Source organism: Eucyclogobius newberryi, unplaced genomic scaffold, assembly GCF_026437365.1.
Source record: "Eucyclogobius newberryi isolate DKJ021-1_F unplaced genomic scaffold, fEucNew1.0.hap1 SCAF_19, whole genome shotgun sequence".
Taxonomy (NCBI): Eukaryota; Metazoa; Chordata; class Actinopteri; order Gobiiformes; family Gobiidae; genus Eucyclogobius; species Eucyclogobius newberryi.
Window position 1 is genome coordinate 15,906,872 of NW_027315823.1, and position 24,411 is coordinate 15,931,282.

General features: G+C 40.4%; 1 protein-coding gene across 9 annotated transcripts in view; it reads right to left on the minus strand.

Annotated features, from left to right (window-relative positions):
- Positions 1-793: 793 nt before the first annotated feature.
- The window catches only part of chl1b (cell adhesion molecule L1-like b), a 73,474-nt gene continuing 49,856 nt past the window's right edge, over positions 794-24,411 (minus strand). For 4 of the 9 annotated variants that reach the window (XM_072451886.1, XM_072451883.1, XM_072451884.1 and 1 more), the window contains 13 exons: positions 23,692-23,793; positions 23,206-23,403; positions 22,126-22,196; positions 21,187-21,409; positions 20,653-20,768; positions 18,991-19,195; positions 18,740-18,862; positions 14,091-14,270; positions 12,748-12,777; positions 11,894-11,965; positions 5,866-5,997; positions 4,628-4,700; positions 794-2,911 (listed from right to left, as the gene is read on the minus strand). In XM_072451886.1, the coding sequence (XP_072307987.1) occupies positions 2,707-2,911; positions 4,628-4,700; positions 5,866-5,997; positions 11,894-11,965; positions 12,748-12,777; positions 14,091-14,270; positions 18,740-18,862; positions 18,991-19,195; positions 20,653-20,768; positions 21,187-21,409; positions 22,126-22,196; positions 23,206-23,403; positions 23,692-23,793 (1,730 nt within the window). In that variant the 3' untranslated portion in view covers positions 794-2,706. Of the gene's footprint in view, positions 2,912-4,431; positions 4,515-4,627; positions 4,701-5,865; positions 5,998-11,893; positions 11,966-12,747; positions 12,778-14,090; positions 14,271-18,739; positions 18,863-18,990; positions 19,196-20,652; positions 20,769-21,186; positions 21,410-22,125; positions 22,197-23,205; positions 23,404-23,691; positions 23,794-24,411 lie in introns of all 9 variants that reach the window. The other 5 variants (XM_072451889.1, XM_072451890.1, XM_072451891.1 and 2 more) reach the window with 4 other exon arrangements.

Consider the following 24,411-nt stretch of genomic DNA (forward strand, 5'->3'; position numbering starts at 1 on the left):
TGTGTGGACAATAAAGGATTATCTCATCTTATCTTATCTTATTTTTATTTTATTTTAAATACATGGGTTGATGTCTGCAGCTAGATAACCCTTTCCCGTGGATGCTTTCAACAGTCCACAAATGTTCAACCCATAATCAGAAGAGGCCTAATGAATCCCCTAGGGCCATAATAAAGTTAAGATGAATGTGTAATTGCCCCTAGTGAATCAGTGAGACAATTATTGGGTGTTTGTATTAAATGAAGACAAAATGGCCACTATCCAGGAGCCTGAGGCCCTCAGCAGAAAGGCCAGAAACCAACCACCTCCAACGCTCAATTGAATTTATGGAAGATGAAAGGAAATGCATTTTGTGTTGTGAGGAGTAAGGTAAGATAATTATTGTTGGTAAGAATAGTAAAAAAAATGTTTACAATTATGCTGCGCCACAACCCACCGAGTTTGTGTCCTGTATGAGGCTGTGTAGTGCGTCTGGCTCAAACTGTCATTTTTGCTTTACTTATGAAAGTGGAAACGATATTCTCTGTACTCTTCTCATCAGAATGCAATATGAAAAAATATGTGCAGCCCATTTATGTACCACATATGGGCTGCACAACAAACCACCGTTTGTTGTGGGATTTTTTGTTGTTTTGTTATCTGCTTGGTCAAAGGATGTTTTTAGTAAGACTGCTATGTAAAATGCAAACAATGGAACATACCAGATTTCTACCACAATTTATATGCACATACAAAGTCTACTTTGTAGGGATTGCGTTGATGTTTCAACAGAACAAGCACAATTAACAACTGGTAAGAAAGTAAAGCAATTTAATGACGTCAAAAACACCAAGTAACATTATCAACATGCAATGAGGCAGAATCTTTAGAAAACACAGAGACTGGGCACTGTTGCACAGCTTTAGAACGGATGGCAGTACAGTGGACCAAGTAAGGCTTGTTTGGACCGAGGTTACAGTGATACAAGTTTCTCCACAGGGTGCAGTTTGGCGATGATAAAAAGTAGCAAGACATTTTGTCACATCAAAACTTCTTGTCTTCGGAATACCCTTCAGTTTTGTGATAATGCACATTATTGACACTACAGCAGACATGTCATTTTGCAAACATGAAGTTGTTTGGAGTTTGATTATCTTTTTTTTAAGCATTTGAATGATAGTTTATTCATTGTGAGCAGCCCTTGTCTTGACCAAATACATATATTTTGATGTACTTTACAACTTCAAAAAACAGTCTGAAATATTGTGTTGCTAAACACAATATTGAAATGAATACACATTGTTTGTAAAATTGTAATACAAGATTGACAAGGCAAGTCATTATTATTATTTTTAGTTTTTCTTTCATTTTCTTTCATATATCCAAAATCTTAAAATTGTAAAGGCAAGTAGAAAAAAATCCCAACACTGTAAAGTATAATCAGGGAGCAACCTAACATAGGCCTTTGGTGGTTCCTTTTTTGTTTACATTTTTTCTTTAATAATTTGCAAGTTGGCCTGCAATTGGAAGAGGATTTCCACAGCATGAAGACAAAATTGCAACCACAATATGATCAAGAGTCTGAAGTCTGGAAATTTGAAAAGTGAAAAATACTCTTGTGACTAGGAACCCCTGAGCTAAAGGGAGCAGTACAAAGGTCATTTTTCTTTTACTCATTGTATATCTAAAAACAAGTTTTAACATACTGGTTACTATGATGAATGAGTCATAATAACTGTATCTAAAATAATGAAAAGGTACACTGTGCATGATATGTGAAAATATGGACATTTTCTTGTTACTTGTCCAGTATAAACCCTCAGCAAAAATAAGTTAATAGTCCTCCTTTGTAAACATCATACATCATATTCAATGCATACATCAGTAGGGGTTCCCTGTCTTTTCTGGCTGTTAAAATAACGACATCAGAGAAAATCTGTGCCATTGGAATGACAGTCAACTAACATGGTACTAAGAGAAGTGCTGAACAATTGGCAATAAAAAAAGGATAATTATATTCACGCAAAAAAAAAAAAAAAAAAACACTCTGCACATAGATATACACTATATATACACAGCATTAAAAGGGAAAGTCCAGGATCTTTTACAAGGAGGTCTCGAATCTGTAACTTATTCTCTACAATAGGTAATTGTTAGACAAGGCAGCACTCTAAATAGTGTGCAGCGAACAGGTACGAATTAAATATTCGACAGATTTTGGAGAATGACAATCATGTAAACACATTTTAGTTTTGGTTAGTTATGACAATTTTCAAATTTTACTGAAAAAAAAAAAGTGTCCAGCTAACAATATAAATCATTCAAGTACACTGAATCCTGAAAAGTCTATTTTTACAAGTCTTAAGCACAGAAAAAGTAAATGGAGCGTTAACTTAACATCAGTTTACATCATCAGTGTGAACTTTCTTTAGTCATTTTGTACAATGCTGTTTGCAAAAAAAGTAATTTCATCAACATCTGCTTCAAACATCCAATGCATTTACAATTACCTTCTGAGGAGAGTAAGTTTCTCATTCCCATTATTTCATAGACCTTCTTAAAGTCAATCCTGGGCTAACTTCATAAGTAATAGCCAACTTGCAACTTGACAAAAGCAGGTTGTTGTATAAAATGAGGATGGCAGTTGGCGATGGTGCGTTACATTTGACACCGCGTTTGCGCTCGCTATGGGTACAATGTCTGCAGTCGGGCCCCCGGCAGATTGCCTCACGCCGGGGTTTGAGCGGTGGACTTGACTTCGGCGGACACTCTCTTCTCCTTGCGTCCCGCGTACTCGCCGATGAAGGAGCCGTCCTCATTGAACTGGGCCTCCTCGTCCCCGTAGTCCACCAGGCTGTCCCCGCTGTCCCCGGCTTTCATGTCCCCACACAGTGAGCGCTGGGTGCCCTTCAGTGGCTTCTCATCGTTGTCACTGCGAGAGAAAAGAAATGGGGACAGTGGATTTAGGAGCACCTCATTTCACCCATGGCTTCACACTACGGCTTATTGGGGAGTGCGGGGATGGAGGGAGAGGTGACAACGGACTCTGTGATATTCTGGGATCGACATGAAGCCCATATCTTGAGCTGCGGCAGGAAGCAATGTCCAGCAGCCAGCAGTAATTGTGCCTCTCTGCTGGACATCAGTATGCTTGATAAAGTCGTGCCCGGGGGATATGGAGGATCTGTGGAATAGAAGTCACCCCCCATGCAGTGATTCTGACCAAATTGACGAGTTTGCCTTGATGTTTTTGACATAGTACGGCTTGATTGACATAGTGTCTACAGCATGATTTTTACCTGTTTTAAAGCAGTCCTAGTTTACTATGCAAACTTGACCATTTTTGTTTGGTTTCTAATCACGTTACAACGATAACATACCATTTGTCTAAGGACATGGGATGCTGGGACATTGCCAAGTCCCTATGAACAGTCTTTAATCTTTCAGTCCTCAGCCCCATTGAACAGAGAAAGGCTTGTATTGTGCTATATTTTATTCTTCCACAGAACACACACGCTAACGTTTTGATGTGTTTTTCCACACTCATTTCCATAAAATTTGAATTTGAATTAACTCACTTTGCTCTGCTTGGTAAACTAGACTTATGATAAAATGAATGTGAATAGTCTGGGAGCAAGTCACAGGATAAGTCGTTAGCACCTGCAGGCAAACGGCGTGTGGCGCACTCTCTGATGTCAACGGTCTGTTTGTTGAAGACAATATTGTTTTCCTTTGCTTTTAACAGCAAATTGTTACCTCTTGAACGATTATTTATAACAGATCATCTTCACTGTTTAGAGAGCGTTGACCCTTAACCTATGAAATCCAACCTTTTCACGCTGTTTTCTGTGGATTTGAACGAAATAATTCACACGTGTCCGTCAATTTTCCCCCACAACTTTTTTCTTTCACATGGTTAATGAATGTTTTCTTTTGGGTGTATTTTGCTCTAATGATTGAAAAGAGGGAAAGCTGAACTCAGCAGTCAGAAGTGGCCAACACCAACCAGCGTCATTTAAGTCAACATTCTGAACAACCAGTAATATATAATCGAATCAATTTGTTTTATTAAAATATGAGCTTAACCGTGTCATACATTTCACGTGGGGCATAATTCTTGTCTCAATCACGGCGACATGGGCTGTGTCGCGCGGAGCCCACTGATTAGAGGAGAGCACCGGGGCTCGTTCAGTGCCAGACTTTTATGAATTGAAGCACTACAGGATTAATGAAACATGGACCCATATCAGAGCCCTGGAGATGAGCCGCTTTCAATTACAATGATTGGTTTTGGCCTCCTGCTGAGTGCTGGCCATTCTGTGCAAAAAAGTCCAACTTATGCAAAGAGCAAAGGAAAGGTGAAGGACACACAGTCTACGACAACAGTCATATGGAGGGTGTGCTATCACTCTGGGGATGTGTAAACAGCTGCTACTGCTGTTTAGCACATACAATTCTGGTACTCATCCAATCAAATGTGCTGAACCAAAGTGGTGGTGTGAGGCTCCGTTTCAACCTCACGCTTGCCAGGTTGTCTTTTGGCAAAAGGAAAAATGGAAATAAATATTACAGAAGAGAAGAAAATGGTAGAAAAATCTCCATAGAAATACAGACCTTAGAATGTGGTGGTGGAATGTGATTTGCTTACCTGTATTCACAGAAAGTGTCATCATTCATGCCCTGGGACTCCACGTCTGGGTGAAGGTCTTCTTTCTCTTTCACTGCACAGAATGAAGTTGATATCAGTCACTTCCTCCACAGAGTTTGACACAGCCAGTGACATCACTATGTGCTCAGGCTGTTTGCTTTTCATGTTTTCAGACAGACCCATTCCCCCGGTCCCAGGACTCTTTGAGTAGCTCTTTATTTCATGATGTTTTCAAAGAAATCTCAGATGCAACAATTGTAACAACATTAATAAGATTGGTTTCTATGTTTAATTTCATTCATGTATTTTTAATTGAATATCCATAATCATGTAATAATAATAATTAAATAGACTAAATAGCCGCGCCTATGATGTAATTTTACCTGTTTTTTAATATTTTAAAATACTACATTATTTCTATTCTTTATTTTACTCTGACGTATATTGTTTTACATTTTTTATAAACTGCATTGTGTTTTTATTTTATTTTTTTAATTGTATTTTAAACACTGTAAAGCACTTTGAATTGCAGTTTGTATGAATTGTGCCTTATAAATAAATTTGATTTGATTTAAATAAAAATTCAATGTCTTTACTTTAAACAAAATGCTTTAAGGATTACCACGATGCCATTCTGGACTAAATGTATACATCACTCTCTGATGTTGATAAGGACCAACAGAAGTCTGAGGAAATGAATGGATGTAAAGGTTCTTGCAGATACCTGGACAAAGCTAATGAGGAGTTAATGAGAAAACAGAGGACAGAGGCTGCACTGCGGTTTTCTGCTGATGAGTGGAGCAATCACAGACTATGGTACACCCGTGCTGCCCATTAGCTTTGAATAATCAAACCCTGTAAAGACTCTGGGGTCCCCAACAGGAAGGATAACATTGAGATGGCGCAGGGCTTATGTCATTATTCCCGTTGCGTCCTCCCTTGTGCCACATTTGCATTTCATCTGGCTTGCGGGCTTGTTTGCATTGTCGCTTGGAAAAAGGCGTCTAAATAATGCAATATCCAAATGCTGGACTTGCGAAAAGCTCATTTCCCTATCAACACAAATCCCATTTATGTAAGAATGTGCATGAAAAAATCCAAACATATCGGCTGACATATTCCAGTAATGGCTTCTTGGTTGTTTTGATTAATTCTGTCATATAGCTACAAATAAAATTGAAATGGTGCTCTTTGGAGCGATTAGCATTCGAGCAGGTGAAGAGTCTGGGTAAGCTTACCGGAATATTTGCCGCCTCTATTTCTGTTGACAAAGCAGGCGACCAGCACAATAAGGGTGAGGAGCGCGATGGCACACATGAGCCCAATGAACCAGCCCTGAGTTGAGATTCCACCATGAATACTGGCCAGACCTGAGGAGAACAATAGTGGGAGGCTTTGACACACCTTGACCTTTCCAACAGGAAACATAAACGTTACGCATGAGCATTAGTTTTGAGGTAAGGAATATATGCAATATCATACCTTTATCCATTAAGGTGTTTCCTACAAAGAAGCATTCGTGATTAAAAAGAATAAAAAATAAAATGCCCCTTTTTTTTTTAAATTAAGACCCCATTGGGATAAAAAAAAAAAAAAAAAAATCAGAGGTGACCCAGGGCCAAGTGGACTGCAGCACATGTATTAACAACCAGAATTACAAACCAGAATTATTAAATTACATTTGAAATAAGAGAAATCATAGGATTCCACAGAGCGAAAACCCCTCAGAGGAATCAACTCACAAAGGTTCAGCTCAGTTAGTAGAGCGTTCCATGCTGTGGGAGCAGCATAACAAAAATCACACCTCCCAAATCAGTCTGTGCATGATAGACAAACAAATTATAGATACAATTAAAGGCATTCAATAATGTAAGTATACTTCCAAACTCTCAGAGAGGGCAACTTTGGCATAGAGTTCACAGTTATACACATAATTCTACAAGAACATTGTGGCTTCCAAGCCCATTATTATCTATATAAAAGATGGGGTTCAAGGTTTTTTTTATTTGGCAGCAATTCAAACTTAATCGGCAATTGCTAAAAAGATGCCACAATAGTTAAGAATCCATTCAAACATAATGTTCCCTCAACAATATATTTTGAAATAATGAATTAATGGTAGTTGCTTTGAACATCTTGGCAAGTAAATAATATTTCCATTTCATTCATTCAAAGCCATATTTTTACCTACATAGATTACATTTGGTTACGGTCCAGCCAAGAGTAAATATTCCTCTGTGGATGCCAGCCAGATCTGTGGAGAACAACGGCTGACTTTGACACACCTTGGCCTTTTCATCGGGACACTTGATTGAATGTTTACATCGACACAGGCTATCTGATGCCGGGGCAGCACAGCGATGGAAGCGATCCAAAATTAATATTAAACAGCTAATCCGCTTGTCTAATTAATCAAGTGGGGAACGCTGTACAAATTGTGATTCCTTGCTGGCTAAATTAAATCCGAGCGACACCATCAAAGACCACACGCCGAGGCTCAAGGACACGGCTCAACGAGTCACACTCCAGACCAATACCACTGAGTCATGAGCACAACCTGAACATACTAAAACAACACCAACAGAGAGAGGGGGGTTCTGCTGAGCCGGACATAAACTTTGGAAACACAACGAGGATAATGACGATTTCAAATACTGGGACATATGTACAGAAAATTAAAGAAAATCCCTGTTCATGTAAGAGACTTCGTTCAAAGTCATACCGGTGTGTCAATGTACTGAATGAAGATAATAAGGAGTGGCTTTATTGCTCTTTTAAAGTAGGGAGATTAGATTTAGGACTAGACTTAAAAGTACATTTTAGTTTGAAGGGGAAAACAAAGCATACAAGTGTAGGGCAGAAACCAAAACAGTTGCTTTCTTGTGGTTATGCTACTAATCACTAAGCTATGATACCTCCATCTGGATCAAAACTAACTAACTAACTAACTAACTAACTAACTAAGCATACACCTTCTCCTATACGTTAAACCGCCTCCTATCTCTGTCTAGTATCCAGCTGATCTTCACAAATCTGTCACTAACAGTTGCACTTATATCCTACAGAAAGAACACTGGTGAGGGGGGAAAGGTACAGGAAAACATTGGCAAAGGTTAGTTAAATAGAAAGTACATTTTAGCGTGGTTAGAAGTGTTGGGGGATGTCTCTGTTCACCTTTATCAAAAGTGCTAGACTCTGCTGTTTTCGAACACTATTGTGAAGGCATCAATTACGGCTGACAGCGGGGGGACAATGGGTGAATCTCTCAGTAGCAATCATGACAAGAATGATGTGCCTATGGAAATGGAGTCACAGGTGGTGCTCGCAAAGCTAAATGAAAATCTACATAGGTTTCACGATACCTGGAATGTGTGATGAGTGTTCAATGCAGCATATAATTCTTCATTTGGAAAAGTGTCAGTGGAGGAGCAGCCGGATCTGCACATCTCCAGTTCACTGATTACTTGTCATTACGAGTTAAAATATAGTCTATGGTAAATGCAGATGGATGAAGTGTCACATCCTCAAAAGTAAAGCAGGCTCAGGGGAGTGTGCGGGCCTAATTAATACTTGCGGTAATTCATTCAACCCCATTTGTATTGATTATGATGGTTAATGTTATAGTTTGAGTTAAACGTCTGCAACTTGAAGATTTTTTTTATGCCCAGAACTCAGCTGGGTAGACAAAATGCTACTAACGAAATAACAATTAGAATTTACATTAAGAATTGTTCCATATCTCTTATGTTTACTTTAGGTATTTTTGCTGATGCATCTCCAAGGACCAAAACACATGGCACCTTTCCTCCATGCATTTGTTTTATTTCACGTTCACAATTGGTAAACAGAGTAACACACACCAAAAGGTCTTTCTTGAGGTGCAGATGCAGAAGCAGAAGCACATCATCAGGAGGCAGATGATAAATTATAAACTACAATAACAACAGTAAAAGTAGCCATTACGTCAGTATTTTCGCCAGACTAAGCCCCATGCGGATCCAGAACATAATGCATACTTGTCAAGATTGAATGCTAATGATGTAGACTTTTGATAATCAGCAGGGGCAAATACAAGAGAATTAATAATGGAGTGAATGATGAGGATCATTAGTATGGGGAAAGTCTGCTTTGACAGCAGCTGCCTCGGGCCGGTCAACAAAGTACGTCTAGCTCATTTCCCCACGGCAAACATGCAAATCTCCCCCTACTCAGGTTCGATATTAGCTCACACACGAACACCTGCACTTCCAACCACTAAAATGACACAAGGACTAATGTTGATGGATATTCCTGCAACTGTGCCACCTCCCAATTATTGAGAGTACAAGTAAAAGTACAAAATAAATCCTTGAAGTGACAGGTTCTCATGTTTCTCTAGTTATTACTTTGTTAAGTGGGACAATTCTTGCGGTAACTATTTATAGTAGTTTTAGATCACTTAGGTGGCAGTTTGTGAATATAATTTGAAAAATAAAAGTTTAAAATGTCAGGAAGTAGTGCTGAGCTCCAAAAAGGACTCAACTCTGACAGTTTAAACTTTTATTTTTCAAATTATATTCACAAAATGCCACCTAAGTGATGTACCGGTATAGCCTGAACTGTAATATGCTCTTAAAGGTGAAAATATTGCTGGCTGGCTCTTGGCCTATCCATTGCTTGACCGATGCCATAGCAATTAACTGTTAAAAACGAAATATTTGATATTTTAAATTGTCCCATTGCACCTCTAAGTAAGAAAGAATAATGTGACTAATCCCATGATTGCATAAAAGTACATCTCTGACATGTTCAGGAACAGGATGTATGCTTGCAAGTCCAACCCACGGAAAGCTGCTGGACCAGACGGTGTCACCCCGGCCACCTTAAGACACTGCGCAGGCGAGCTGGCCCCTGTCTTCACTGGCATTTTTAACACCTCCGCCTGCTTCAAGTTGTCCATCATTGTCCCTGTTCCCAAGAAGCCCCAGATCACTGAACATAATGACTACAGACCCATAGCGCTGACGTCTGTAGTCATGAACCCTGGTCCCCTGCTGGACCCCCTGAGGTTCCCCGACAGACCCAACAGGTCTGTGGACGTCAACCTGGCACTCCACTTCACCCTGCAGCATCTGGACTCCTACCTACGCTAGGATCCTGTTTGTGGACTTCAGCTCTGCATTCAACACCATCCTCCCTGCTCTGCTCCAGGACAAGCTTTCCCACCTCAACGTGCCTGACTCCACCTGCAGGTGGATCACTGACTTCCTGACGGATCGGAGGCAGTGCGTGCGGCTGGGGAAGAATGTCTCGGACACTCAGACTATCAGCACAGGCACCACAGGGCTGTGTACTTTCTCCCCTGCTCTTCTCCCTGTACACAAACTGCTGCACCTCCAGCCATGACTCTGTAAAACTAATTAAGTTTGCGGACGACACCACCCTCATCGGGCTCATCTCGGATGGGGATAAGTCTGTCTACAGGAGGGAGGTGGACCGGCTGGTGTCTTGGTGCAGCGGTAACAACCTGGAGTTCAACGCCCAGAAGAAAGTGGAGATGATCGTGTACTTCAGGAAAGTCACAGCCTCCCTCTCACCATCTCAGACTCCCCCATCTCCACTGTGGACTCCCTCCGCTTTCTTGGCACCACCATCACCCGGGACCTCAAATGGGGGCTCACCATCAGCTCCCTCATCAAGAAGGCCCAGCAGAGGATGTACTTCCTGCGGCAGCTGAGGAAAGCCAATCTGACAGCGGATGATGGTGCAGTTCTACACGGCCATCATTGAGTCCATCCTCACCTCCTCCATCATCATGTGGTACGCTGGAGCCACAGCCAGGGACGAACAGAGACTACAGTGCATTGTGCGCTCTGCTGAGAAGATGATCGGCCTCAAACTTCAATCTCTGCAGGACCTGTACGTCTCCAGGGCTCTGGGACGTGCAGGTCGGATCACAGCCGACCCTCCTCACCCTGGACACGGACTATTTGAGCCACTCCCCTCAGGCAGGAGGCCACTCCCCTCAGGCAGGAGGCTACGGTCCATTCGGACCAGAACCTCCCGTCACAAGAACAGTTTCTTTCCCTTTGCCGTTGGACTCATGAACACTGCCTAAGCACCTTGTCACTCCCTATTGCACTACATAACTTTATATTCTATTATGTACATATCATCACTTCCTATTGCACTACATTACTTTCTACTTTATATTTTATTATGTACATATCATGCTGTTTAGTATTCAGTGTTCAATGTTTTGTTGTTCTGTTGTTTGTGTTGCACCAAACCACCAGGACAAAGTTCCTATGTCTGTGAATTTTGTTTATCGACAAATGGCAATAAACCCTATTCTGATTCTGATTCTGTTAGAGCTAAACAAACCGTCTCAGACATTGAGGACTTTTTCGCAGCAAAAATAATAAAAAAACACATTTATATATTGGTCAAATTTTGGCCAGATCACAGACGTTTAATGTACAATTTTCCAAGGCAGGGACATTTCCAGAGGGTTGCTGTGTTTGTCACTCACGTTCCTCTGCGTGCTATTATGTGTTGTAGAAAGCAGATGCTTGCCCAGTGGGAGGTCTGTGCCTTTAAAGATGCCCCTTTCAAAGACGTGGTGCTTTTTTAGCATATGAAAAAGACTGGCAATATAGGCTCTATCACCAGTTTCCACTTATCCACTTATCTCTGTGTGCTGTAAATATCATCCTCCTTTGAGATCGAACCCCTCTGGCGTACCCCAGGAAGACAGACTTTTTTTTCCTTCTTCCTGTCCACTCAGAGGCTGCAGTGTTGCCAAAGATTATGGAAATGTCAGGCGACTGTTGGGTCAATACACAGACACATACATGGGGAAACTGGGGCCCAACAAATCAATCACTGACAATTAGATGTGTTTGTGCTGTTTAAGTGACTGCATCTAGTCTGGCAGGACCCGGTATGGATCTACGATTGTAGATTTCCCTAATGGCACTGCAGTGGAAATTAAACCATGCAGGTATCCAAAACAAAATGAAAACCAATTGCACAAAAATGTCCATTTCAATCTATAACTGACTTGTTTCTACAGTTTCTAATATAATGTATTGCACATATAATAATCAGTTACTGTAGGGTTTAGAAAATAGAATAAAAGTCGTTGTAGCTAATTGTAAGAAGTGCTAGAAATAGACTCAGAAATAAGACTAAACTTAAGGATCTACAAACAATTAGATTTTTTTTTGTGCCTGTATTTTTCAGGATTTGTGTGAGTGGGGATGCAGAGATGCGCTGCAGTTCTACCTATAATGGAACGCGTGGGTTTGGTGGCAGGGGACTTGGTAGTGCTCGGAGGTGAGGGGGAGGCTGACTTGCCTGGAAAGAGAAATAGACCTTGCAGTTATCAATTGAGAGATCTCTGTGGAGCTACAATCAAAGATTAGCACTATTTTAAGCTAAGGGTGAAAATTAGTATGTACATATCTACACAATACAATCGATAACACATTTTAAAGTTTATAAGTATTTACAGTATGGGTGAAGTGCAGAATATTGGATATATATGCTTTCTCATTTACAAGATGCTAAATGTACTGTTCTTGTAACATATTACACAAAACAGCATTTTTTTATATGCAAAACTTTGACTGAAACTGTAACTGTGCATAGGAGGAATTTAGACTTCTGAGTTATAGTGTGGCTTATTCTTTTGTTTTTTCTCTCTCAGGTTGTTGCTCTGCCTCTGCAGTCACATGGATAAAAGTCAATATTCGTTTATAGTCACTAATGAGCCAAGATTCATATAAATTTATAATTGGGTTACTCATTAGCATTGTGATTAGCAAAGATGCCACAAACTTTATCTGAGAGGAAGTTGACATTTTTCTAATGAAAGAAGGCATCAGAGGGCTCTCTGCTGATGGCAAGGGCAAACATTAGACAAGGTCAGTTTTTGCACAGAGGAGTCCAAGGTTTGTAATCTGGCACTGGCATAACAGTGGCTTATTCAGTCCGAATAGAAGAGGCTCAACAAGACATGCACTTTTCTAAACATACACAAAATATATACTTAATCTATAGGGTTATAGAGTATGTAAGAGCTAATGTTAGTTTAAGCATGCCGCTAGTCTAGTATACTTTATTTCTACTCTACATACTGGTGCCAAGCGTGGAAGCCAAAGTGGGAGCTGTAAAAAATAAATCAAATGGAAAATAAATCAAAGCAGTACATTTTAGTGGCACAGACACAGACATAGTAAATGGTGACTATTGGACTAACCAAGCCACAGTTCACAACCAACATCACAAGAGGTAAAGTTTCTGGTTCAAACCACGACTCAAACTCATGCACAAGTGTGAGAGAGCTATAGACAATGCATGATTCATGAATCCAAAACAGGTCATACAAGTGGAAAGAATGGCTGTCTATTATGTCAAATAAAGCAATAAAAGTCGGTGAGAAATAGTAAGACACTTCCCATTTCTTTAACAAAATGTTAAACTGTGGGCAATTATTGTTAGATCAAATATAATTGTTAGTATGTTGAGTAATTTATTATATCTGGAACAATTTCACATTCAGTGCCTGTGTCTACGTTGTATCAAATCAATGATATGTCATTCTAAACCTGTGAAGCAATCATGGTTGTTTTAAACATGTGCTTGAATGTGAACAGACTTTAGTGCAGAGAGGACACACCTGCAATCTCACATGAAGGTATAATTTGCAAAATCTTCAATATGCAAGCTCTGAAAGCCAATAAATGTTCTTCTTTGATTGAAAGAAAATATTTTCTCTGTAAACACCTGGTGTGTTAGAGCCTGAAGTTTGTTTTTACAAACACAAATCATCAGCAGATCTCTGTTGACATGAAGAGAAAATCACTTCTGTAACTACAGTATATACGAATATAGATTAAACGTTAAATCATAACACACAAAGTAATGACAGAGAGTCATTCAGAGAGGTGGACACGTTAACCATTCGTGTGTCTAAGTATTTCTAAAGCCTCTCTCAAATAAACATTGAATCCCTTTACTGATGTACAGCAAAACAAATGGAAGGCAATTGTGAAAAATATTTCATGCTACAAGCCACTGCATAAATTAACATTACTTAACTTGTGAGTCATTCATAATTGTTCTGTACAGCACAAAACTCCATGGTTTCCTCCTGCTCAAAGCAATTTTCTCTCTCAACTGATTGTTTCATTGAACTTGTGCTCCGTCCAATCAATAAGCACTTGCTTGGCCTTGACAGTGACAAATGAAAAGCCCCTACTTTGTCCATATGAAATTGTTTATACACCAAAAATTACTTGCACAGAGATATGAAAAGCTGCCCGGGCATATATACTACATCGCCAGTTTCAAATAGTGTAGTTGCTTTTCTGCTTTGTACACATTCAATTTCACCACCTCTAAACTCCTGTCTGTGGTCTGAAGCCTTTCTCCCGTAAGTTGTACTGCAGCGACTCTTTGTGTTGCTCTCGTCACTCACTTGCTTCCAGAGTAGTAGTGCACTCCTCGCTGACGACGGGCCCACAGCCCATGGTGGTGCAGGAGCGCAGGTAGAACTTGTATTTGCTCACAGCCTCCAAGTCCCGCAAGAGCCATTTGGTGGTGTCGGGGTTACTGATGTCAACTGTCTGCAACGGGCCAACTTCTTCAGTGTCGTTTGCTGCAAAAGATATACTTTGATAAAGAATTCAAGATTGCAGTATCAAAAGGGGTTTGGAAAAGCAGCAAGTTAGAGGCACCCACTAAACTTAAAATTGAAGGTTCAAATTGTGACAGTGTTGCTATGTCCTTCTCTGACCTTCTATTTTTGTGTGTATGTGTGTGACTGGTAGACAAAAATACCTCAGGTGCAGAATAGCCACATACCACTTACAACACCGTGTGTGGGGAGGTAGTGATTGAATAATGCATATAAAATGAGAGTGCCGACTCTCCAGAATATGACTGGACTCTATATGCATACAGTTTATTATTACAATAGGTCGCATTCACGGGACATTACAACATTCAACTGCAGTTTGAAATTGAGCTGGAGCAGGTCAGAATTCTATGATGGAAATTGCTGTTTAACTGTCAAATCCACCTGGTTTATGGTTCCTATCTCTGAAATGACCAGGCCGATGCGCATGAAAGAAAAACTGTCTTCTCTGTCAGCATATATCAACAAGGAAGTGGTGCCATAATTCAACATCAAAGATGTGATGGTTATCATTTGAAAGGACTTCAAGCCATAATATTGAGATATGTTTCAGAAACAGTAAATCTCTCACAGTTACATAGCCTCGTGTCCGGTATATGAAATAATGACATAATCAAATTCTGTAATGTAAATGCAACCTACATAGAGGGTTACATTTAAATACAATTTAATTTTGTATTTTATGAATAGACATTATGCCGGTACAATTTAATCTGAAGAAAGGCAAGAAATGCTGTGACATGTTTTAAAAGTCTATCTTCACCAGAAGTGTCAGCTGGTTGTAAAGTGCCTTTATCAAAAACACCTCTAAGTCCTTTATCTCCTTCAAGTAAAACTTGAAAAATAATCAGTACAAATCTGTTAATTATAATTTACATATTCTCTATTAAAATAACAAAACAAACAGTGGATATTGTTTCCTCATGCAAAGGGTCACATGCTTTAACCCGACAAAGCATACTACACTTGAGATAAATGGTTTAGCCCGCACTCTGTCTCTGTAGTAAAAAGATGTCATTCTTATTACTTAAAGCATCACTGTTGGTGGAAAGGTGGCCTTTATGTTCTTTTCAGCACAAACAAACACAGCAGGTGTTCTGATGACCTTTACTATGAAAGAAGTGCCATATCTCACTGCTTGGAATCAGTCACTACAAAGATAAATATGTTTTCGCCTGGCATTTTTTGCATAGAAACTACCCACTGCTATCAGACAACAATGCTTTGTAGTTGTTCCGTTCCCGAGGACAAAAATGGCCGTTTGCTTGTGAATTATTTAACTCTGCTATTCTGAAGCTGTACAGTATTTGGATCACATGCATTGCTACTTACTTGCTTTCCCAAAAAATGCCCATGCTTGGCAGTAGGCAGCACGGTCTCAAAGGGTAAAAGCTGTGCACTTTGGCTCCTTAAGCAATTTACAGACCATAATAATTTCAAATGCTTCGGGGCTGCTGGGCTGAAAGCGTCTGGCCTTGTGCAGTGCTAACAGACCCACAAAGATCTGCCAGTGACCTGACAGCCAGCGTGGGCCTCCACTCAAATTGACAGAGAAACAAAATGAAATAAAAAAACAAGGTTACTTCCAACTCCCTCATCACAACAATATTTGATCAGCGTGAGCCAAACACAAGCTACAGCGGATTCAACTTCATTTGAATTGAGGGACAGTGTCTATCCAAGCAATTTTGTGATAGAGGCTGAAAATTGCGCAAAGGTTTTAGGGGTCACATTCATTCACTGTTTTAAACGTGCAATCACATACACATCTATGTCTACCGTTGGGTCGAGGGCTCACAGTGAATATATTATCGTATTGCGGACACACACTGAAAAATAGATTAGAGTGTACAGCATTATTGACCGCACGCTGACCACTGTGTCTACTATTTGACCTTTGCATAATTTAATTTACCTTCCAATTTCTCCTATATTAAAGCTTTCCATTATAACAGCAACGGCGTTATAATGATTAATCAAAACATGAAGTCAGCAAACGTCTAACTTGTATAGCACGTTAGACAAAGGCACCTCATCTCACTTGTTTCTCAGCTCCACGTATAATTACTTTTATAGTAGTGACAACAGCAAGTAATGAAGAAGTAACAGCACCTGTCGTGATGGCTGTAAATGTGACAGTTCAAAGTATCTGCTAAATAAAAGAAGTAAATCTGACATTCACAACAGCTAACAGTTCGCTAAAATGGGTAAAATGTTTGTCTTCAACTAAATAAATGCACAGTAGATGTCTCAGACTATTTTACCTCATCTTAGTGATTACGTGGAATAAAAATCACAGTTTTATGATTAGAAAAGAAAAAAAACGGTTGAATTATTTGTAACACCTACGAGTTGTGTGATCCTCTGTGTTTTTATTGTTTAGCGGCTTAGTGGTTAGCGCTCTCGTCTCACAGCAAGAAGATCCTGGGATTGATTCCTGGGTGGTGTCTGTCTGTGTGGAGTTTGCATGTTCTCCCCGTGTCTGTGTAGGTTTCCCATACCATTAAAAACATGTGCAATACTCTGTCGTCTCTTGGACAGGTGGAAATTAGCACTTGAGCTACAATCTGGTGCAAAGCATCTCTCACGTTAAGGTTAATGTATGTTGTGCACCGTCCCTGTCTCAAATAAATAAAGTAACTAACTTTTATTTTAGTTTTTTATCTCTTTTTAATTGGATTTCCTTTTTACTATTGTACTGTTTTTAGTTATTGTTCCATTTACTTTTTTTAATGTAATAATTGCTATTATTTGCAACACTTTGGAACACTTTTATAAAATGTGCTCAACAAATAAAGTTGGATTGAAACCTTGTACATGTGAAAAAGTTCTAACAGTTTGAAGATGGAAGACACGACGTAGAATACAACAGTAGTTTATTAACAATTTTATCAGTGAAGACAAAAATATTCAAAATAGGCACCATTAAAGGCTGTTGTAGTGGTGGGCGTACCCCTAAAGCATCTGTGCAACATCTTGAGATTCCAAATGCACCACTTAGGCCGCGCGCTGACAGCTGGTTGCATCCTCTACATTTCGCACATGGCTTCAAGGAAACTTAAAAAAAAAAGTCACACTTCAAAAGGCTCCATCCGCTTTATTGCAGTGGCACGATCAAAACGTCCTCAGCTAAAACACTCCTCGACATTTGGCCCTTTTGAGCAGTCGCCAAATCAAACTCGATTAGGCGAGAAATGTGCCGCTGAGATGCCGCTGGAAGTTGGAAGTCATTAGCTTTGTTCGAACTTGTGTTTAAGGACAACAAAGAGCAAGGGGTCCCAGTGGGGCCCAGGTGAAGACTGGCTTGGGTCAGAAGACAACGTAGAACTGCTCATTGGACATCTCCTTCACAGGCTTTGTGAGCGTGTGGTTTCGTTGTGACCCTTTTGCGTGAACTTTCATGACCCCAGAGTGACCTCATACCTACCTCGGAACACCTTGATTTCCCCAGCTGCACCCAGGGTCTCCAAGGTTCGACAAAGCCCGGTGAGCCATATATCCACCCACCCATGAAAGACTGCAGTGGTGTGCAGCTATAGCATATGCTCCAACAGTTAAAGGAAGGAACATTTAAGCAAGAGGGCACTGCTCTACATTGCTTAAAAGAAGGCCTTAAACTCTAAATTATTTTAAAACATAAATGTAATTATGTAATCACTTATCAGATTTAAAGGTACACTATAAAACCTTTCTGGTGTGGGGTTTGCTGTATTGCCTTGCCTTGAAGTTTCCATAGTATGCTCAAAAATACTCGAAAAACATAATCTTACAGTGATCGGGCTCATCTCTCCGCAGATCTGACCTGTAACTTGGTGACGTAACTTGCTTGTCCCCATAGAGATGGATTTGTTTAAAGGACACATATTATGCATTATGTGTATTTCTATTGGTCGTTAAACATGCTCTTGAGTAGATCTGATTTGGCATCTCATGTGTTGGAGGGGGGGGGGGGGGGGGGGGGGGGGGGGGGGGGCTAGCATGGCCCAACATGGTAATATAAATGCAGAGTTGTAAGGGGATGTGATTAGATGGCCGAAATGTTCAAAACAAATCTGGCGACGGTTTATGGACTTAAAAACAGAGCAAAGGATCTCCAAGCTCTATTTCATCACAAAACATTTGGAACAGTGTGTTTTCTGAGTCTCAAAGGGAGAGAGCTTCCTAAAAGTGTGAATGAAGCTAAATACAACTCTTGGCATGTTTTTTTTTAAAGTTGAATATTCTGAATCAAGGTGAGTTTATGTAATTTTATGTAACAGACTCTTTTAGACTATCAAAGCTACAACAGACAGGCGTCCTTCTCTTGCATTGTGTCATGCAAGTTAACACCATTATGTTAACTAATAGGCACTGAGTCTGGAATAAATAAATAAATAAATATATATATATATATATATATATATATATATAAAAATGAATGAAGCACATACTCAGCTGATAATCCAGGAGGTATCCGGTGAGAATCCCATTTGGCTCCAGCGGTGGGGTCCACGCCAAAGACACACTGTGCTTCTGTACGTCCGTGACCCTGAAGACAGGATTCTTCTCTGGGACTGTGGAGGAAGACAATTGAACAATAGACACAGTAAGCACAGATTCCTCCTTGCCTATTATTAGATTTCCCCCGCTTAGAAGTTGTGAATCAATACACTCCATGCTGTTTTTCTGCCAGCCTTCCTACCTCCCTCTGGGGTTTTGAAGTTGACGGGGTGGCTGCCAGGACCATTGCCCCTGCCGTTGAAGGTCATGACGATGAGGCTGTACTCGGAGAAGGGGGTAAGACCGGGCACTGTGGCGTGAGTCCGATCCCCGGGGACGGTTAGCGTGTGTTTGTCTCCGTGTTGTTTCTTTGAGTCGACAAGACTGCGCAGACGCCACCAGTTTATCTGAAGCAAGAAGAGCGGGGAGTCAAAGTTATGCTCACACTGCAAAGTTTCAAATATTCATAAAAGGATAAAGTGTTAAATTTTGTAGTGAATTGTCTATAGATTCAGCTCTGTGGAAAAGGAAAGAAGCCGGATAAAATATACATACATATTGTTTTTTGAATTACAATCGACAGAAATAAAGACAGAGGTAACAATGGTTATTGCAGAACAGTTTGGAAATATATTGAATTACAATTTATTTTTGTCTTGAAGAAAACTGGTTGAAGAAATAATTGCCTCACAGATCTCCTGCATTTGAACAGAAAGTGGGAGAGGCAGACTCACAAGACTTAAGATTTGCCAGTTTTGAACATTAACAGAATTAATATTTGAGAGGCAGCTGAAATACAAACTGATAAACCAATACGAAAATCCCACACATGTTTGTAGAAGCCTAAACTACAAGATTTGAGGGAATTATGCACAACTCAAAAATAGAATTTGACTTGATCGCATAAATCTTGCAGCTCTGCATATGGTGTTGCGATGAGTTACTGTTGCGACTCGGATGATTGGGAGGGCTCACATTTTCATCCGTAACACTCTCTTCAACTCCTTCTATTTCAATCACGAAATCAAGTTTCTTTGTAGCACAAAGTTTCTCAAATTCAAGAAGTTAGCTGTTTCACTCGCATCATTTCAAATTCACATTTGATTTCCTCTGAGACCTCTTCTTAACTCGTGCTTTCATTTCTTATGTATCCTTATACTCTTGGTTAAGTCCTCCATATGTATTTTATATAAAGTCTTTTTCCCCTTTATAGCAATGTTTGAGAACCAAATAACGGCTCCAACTGGTACTGCAACTAACGATTATCTTAATAGCTAATTAGTCAGCTATTATTTTTTGCGTATTTATCTATTTTTAAATATTTTTGGGCCCGTAAACAGGACAGCTTTAGTGTGAAATGGGGAGGAGAGAGAAGGGAGGACATGCAGCAAACTTTCAGAGTCGGGATTCAGACTCACGACACTGCGGCCGACTGCACATGAAGCCTGGCATGTGTGCTGCAGCCTTAACCACTCCACCACTGGGCAGCATTAAATGTGCAAATTATACTTAGAAATGTTCTAATTCTTTGACAGACAAAAGTAAAATAAGATTTTTAATTCCATTGTCTTTGATGTATTTTGACATGTGTTGTAGAGTCGCAACAATCCAGATAATTCTCATTTTAAAAGACATTTAGTCACATCATAAATACAAGTGCTTGAGCAGCCCTTGTACAAGATATTCAACTACATTTTAGTCTTTGCCAGTCTTCATATTAATCTATTAAATGATGTGCACAGAAGTATTAAGCGGGCCAGGTGAAGGAGGCCCAGTGGGGTGAGAGAAGTAAACGTTTGGTGCACGGTCAGGCCCTTCCTATTGAACTATGTCTGAAGCCAAAGGTGTGTTTTTGAGGCATTACCCTGTAGCCGCCCAGATGTCCATGTAACTTGTCCTTGTGCACAGACGCCCAGCTAACCTTGACCACTGAGCCGTTCATCACCTCCACGGCAACATCGTCCGGAGCAGCGGAGGGAACTGCAAAAAGGCAAACAGACGTCTACCGCAAGAACTGGGACACACAGTGAGGCTGGACTGAAATAAGAATTGCCGTAAAAAAATCACTTCCAACTAGCCATTGTTATCTTTACTGGGAATAAACTGTATGTTGCTAAGGAAACTACACGCTACTAATTATATTCTAAGACCACTGACAAAACCGGGTTGGATTATGACCTGTGTTGACCTCCTGAGGACATGTCCAGAAGAAAGCTAAACAAAGGAAGTACACATTGTTACGGTGGCTTTTATAAGTATTCGTGGTATTGCGTATACAAAGGCTTTTTCATTTGTATTTCTTTTTAAAAAATAAATCTTAAGCATTGACAAGTTTAAAAGTCCACGGTAATTATCAGTACACTCCCACTACCATAAAGAAGCAGAAGGATGTACATACAGTCCTCTCCTGAGTATCCGTTCACAATCTCGGGCTCGGGTCCCCAGCCCTGGTTGTTCTTGGCCTGGATCTTGATTTCGTACGGGACAAACGTGGGCGTGTCCTTCACCACATAGGAGTGTCTCTTCACCATATGCTCGTGCCAGTCCTCCTTGACATCCTGCCGCCTATAGCTCACCTTGTACTCTAACCCAGGGCCGTTGTGTTCGATGGGGGATAAAGCCTGCGGACACAACGCAACATAGTAAAAGAAAAAAAAAAAGGAAACTGTCAAAGGTTTCATAAAGACTTCCAGAATTGCATAAGGCGCCTGTTGTATTTCAGTGGCTGCCTCTGTGGGATTAAAGTGACAAGCCGGCCCAGTGAACTGTGCTTGGAACAGTAGCAGCGTTTTATCTGGCTACCTAAGTAAAACAATGGAACAATTGACCCAGACATACAACCCGGCTCTGCTTTGTTACAGACTTTGCAAAGGCATTGTGGATGAAAAGATCTCTCTTGCCACAGAAGCTCGGCCGTGGCTGAGAAATGGAATGAGAAACCATTACATGAAAAAGCAAATCATTAGCAGACCGGGCGCACATAGATCTCGGATTCTGCGAGCGATGACAGAGAAGCTGCATAATAAGGCCAGAGGAGAATGAAGTCAAATATATTGCGTCTTAAAGGGTGCGTTTCGTTCCACAGCATTCGTCATTGTACAATATTCTAAGAGTTGTGAATAAGGACCAGCCTAAAGATTACCGCTGCTGATGGAAATGTCAGAAGTGGGCAGTTTCTCATTCTGAAAATTCCCATTGATAATTGTCTGCAACGTATTGATAAAACCTTACCACCTTGGGTCCCGTCGGCTCTGTGAATAATTCAGTTTGTAAAGGTAGCCCATATAACACAATGCACGGCCAGCCTGATAAGCAGAAGCCTATCTCCGCTCCTCACCTCCCAGTTGATATCCATTTCATGTGGCAAATGACCTTCGATTTTGATAGTTTCAGGGTTCTTGTCAGGTGCTGCAAGGGAGAAAAAAAAGGAAAAAGAAGCGATATAGATTTTGCCAGCATTGTTAGGGAAGAAATCTCAAGTGGAAAAGGCGTACAAGAGTGCAGATTTTCAACCAGAGGGGAATCAATTATGTAGCAGGGCCGAGTGTTTGAAAGTTCACAGTACGGCAGAGTGGGCCAGACAAGTGGCCCGGAAAGTCCCTGAAAGTCTGGTTTGTCCTAAGCAGTATGCAGCAAGCAATTCTGACATTTTGATATAGCCAAATCAGCATAGAAAGCTGTATCATTTATAATACTCAATAGAAAGACATCCATTGTGCTGCTTCATCTGAGGTGGTATTGTAACTCACTTTTATACACTTTCCGAAAGATTAAAACTGCAGTGTAGTGTTTGAATGTTAAATGTGCCTTTATTGTATGCATACACTACACAGTGAAATAACTTTGTGTACCGTACCTAAATAGGAATCTAGAGAATTCAACCCCTGATCTATTCTTGCCTGTATTCTCTCCAACTTTCTTTACTTTTGGTGTCTTCTCTCATATTTTTGTAACATTCAGAATGAAATTTGTAACTTCTTTTATCTCAGATTTACAGACTTTGCTGCTTCGCTTGAGTTTCTCAGTGTTTTCTTTTGGTTTTCCCCCCCTCTTTTACTCAAACGCTGCCATGCACCGTGCATTTCCCAGATGGGTTACTGCCCCTGTCAATCATGCCCATCAGGAAACCGTGGCGACAGGATACGGTTCCACACTAATACAGCGCTCTAAACTGTTGTAAAAGGCTTTGGTCTTGACTGAACAGGAAGGTATATTCACTTAATGTTTGGGGACAAATTCCTCAACCTTTGTCTCGTTTTGTAAGGAATGTCTTTGAATTATTGTTGAGTAGAAAGTTACAGAAGTAGTGACAAGATGCCCTTTTTGTTTGTTTGTTTTTTTGTTTGTTTCAACACATGCTACTTTGAAACCCGAGCAAGTTCAAAGTAATGAACAATATCAAATGAATGCGTCAAACCTGTAGATGGAGTTTTGTATCTCTCTGTGGGCTCACTGTAGGGGCCCCTCCCGACCTCATTCACACCCGCCACTCTGAAGCGATAGTCGACGTGACCGTGGAGCTTGAGCAGAGACGAGTGAAGGTTCCCGGGTACTCGGAGCAGCTCCTTCCAGTTCCCCGGCTCCCACTGACTCTCCTCAAACTGGATAATAAACTCTGTGGACAGCAAAAGGCAATCAGGACGGCCCCTCACCTCCTCTCCGGCTGCTTATGCCACAGGTTTGCTTATCTAACCACCAGCTGCGCACAAACCATGCTCTGAGCTCGTGTACTCCAGCGGGAGACTAATCACAATTCTTGCACGGATGAATCAATAATAGTAATAATTTGTACAAGATTGTATCAAACAGTTGTATTAACATGCAGAATTGTGATTGTGTGCACAACAGTGGCTGGCATACTAATTGTGCTGACCAGAATGGCTCATAGTACATGCGGTTTTACCTGTTGTGGAGCTGTTGTGCTCATCCCCAGGGATCCATTTGAGTTTCACACTTCTCCCCTTGTGTTCAGACATGACCAAGCTCTCAGGTGCATCAGGGACATCTGAAAACAGCACAGCAGATTAGAAAAAAATTCACAATAACTTTGATCAAAGAGAAAAGGATTGATGGTACACATGTTGTTGAGGAGTTATAATGATGAGGAGGAAAAGGGCAGAGCCAGATAAAACAAGAACCATCACTATTGATCTCACTGTGGAAAGAATCACATCACTAAGATGCTATATATACATATATATACAATACTGTTCAGCAAGTAACATCAATATGCAATACAGTAAGAAAACAAGAGTTGATGTTTTCCTTAACCTTACATATACTTAACAAGAGTTAAGGATATGTAAGAAGGAACCACACACACACAAAAAAAATATATATAAATATATAATATATATAATTATATATATTAGGTAACTTGGTGGCCCAATAAAAAATAAGATAAGTCTAAAGGGGCGGACCTGCACTTCTTTTAAAGTAAAAGTTAAGTGCACTGACACTGTAGACTGAGAAAATCAAACATTTCCCCCATGAGCATGTTCTTGGCAATAGTGCTGGGAAAATTGCCTTTTAACCTTGGGCAAACCCTTCTCTGGTTTGGTAACTGAAAGTTACAACAATGTTGGCCTATAATTCTTTGTTAGGATCAAACCCATTCATATGT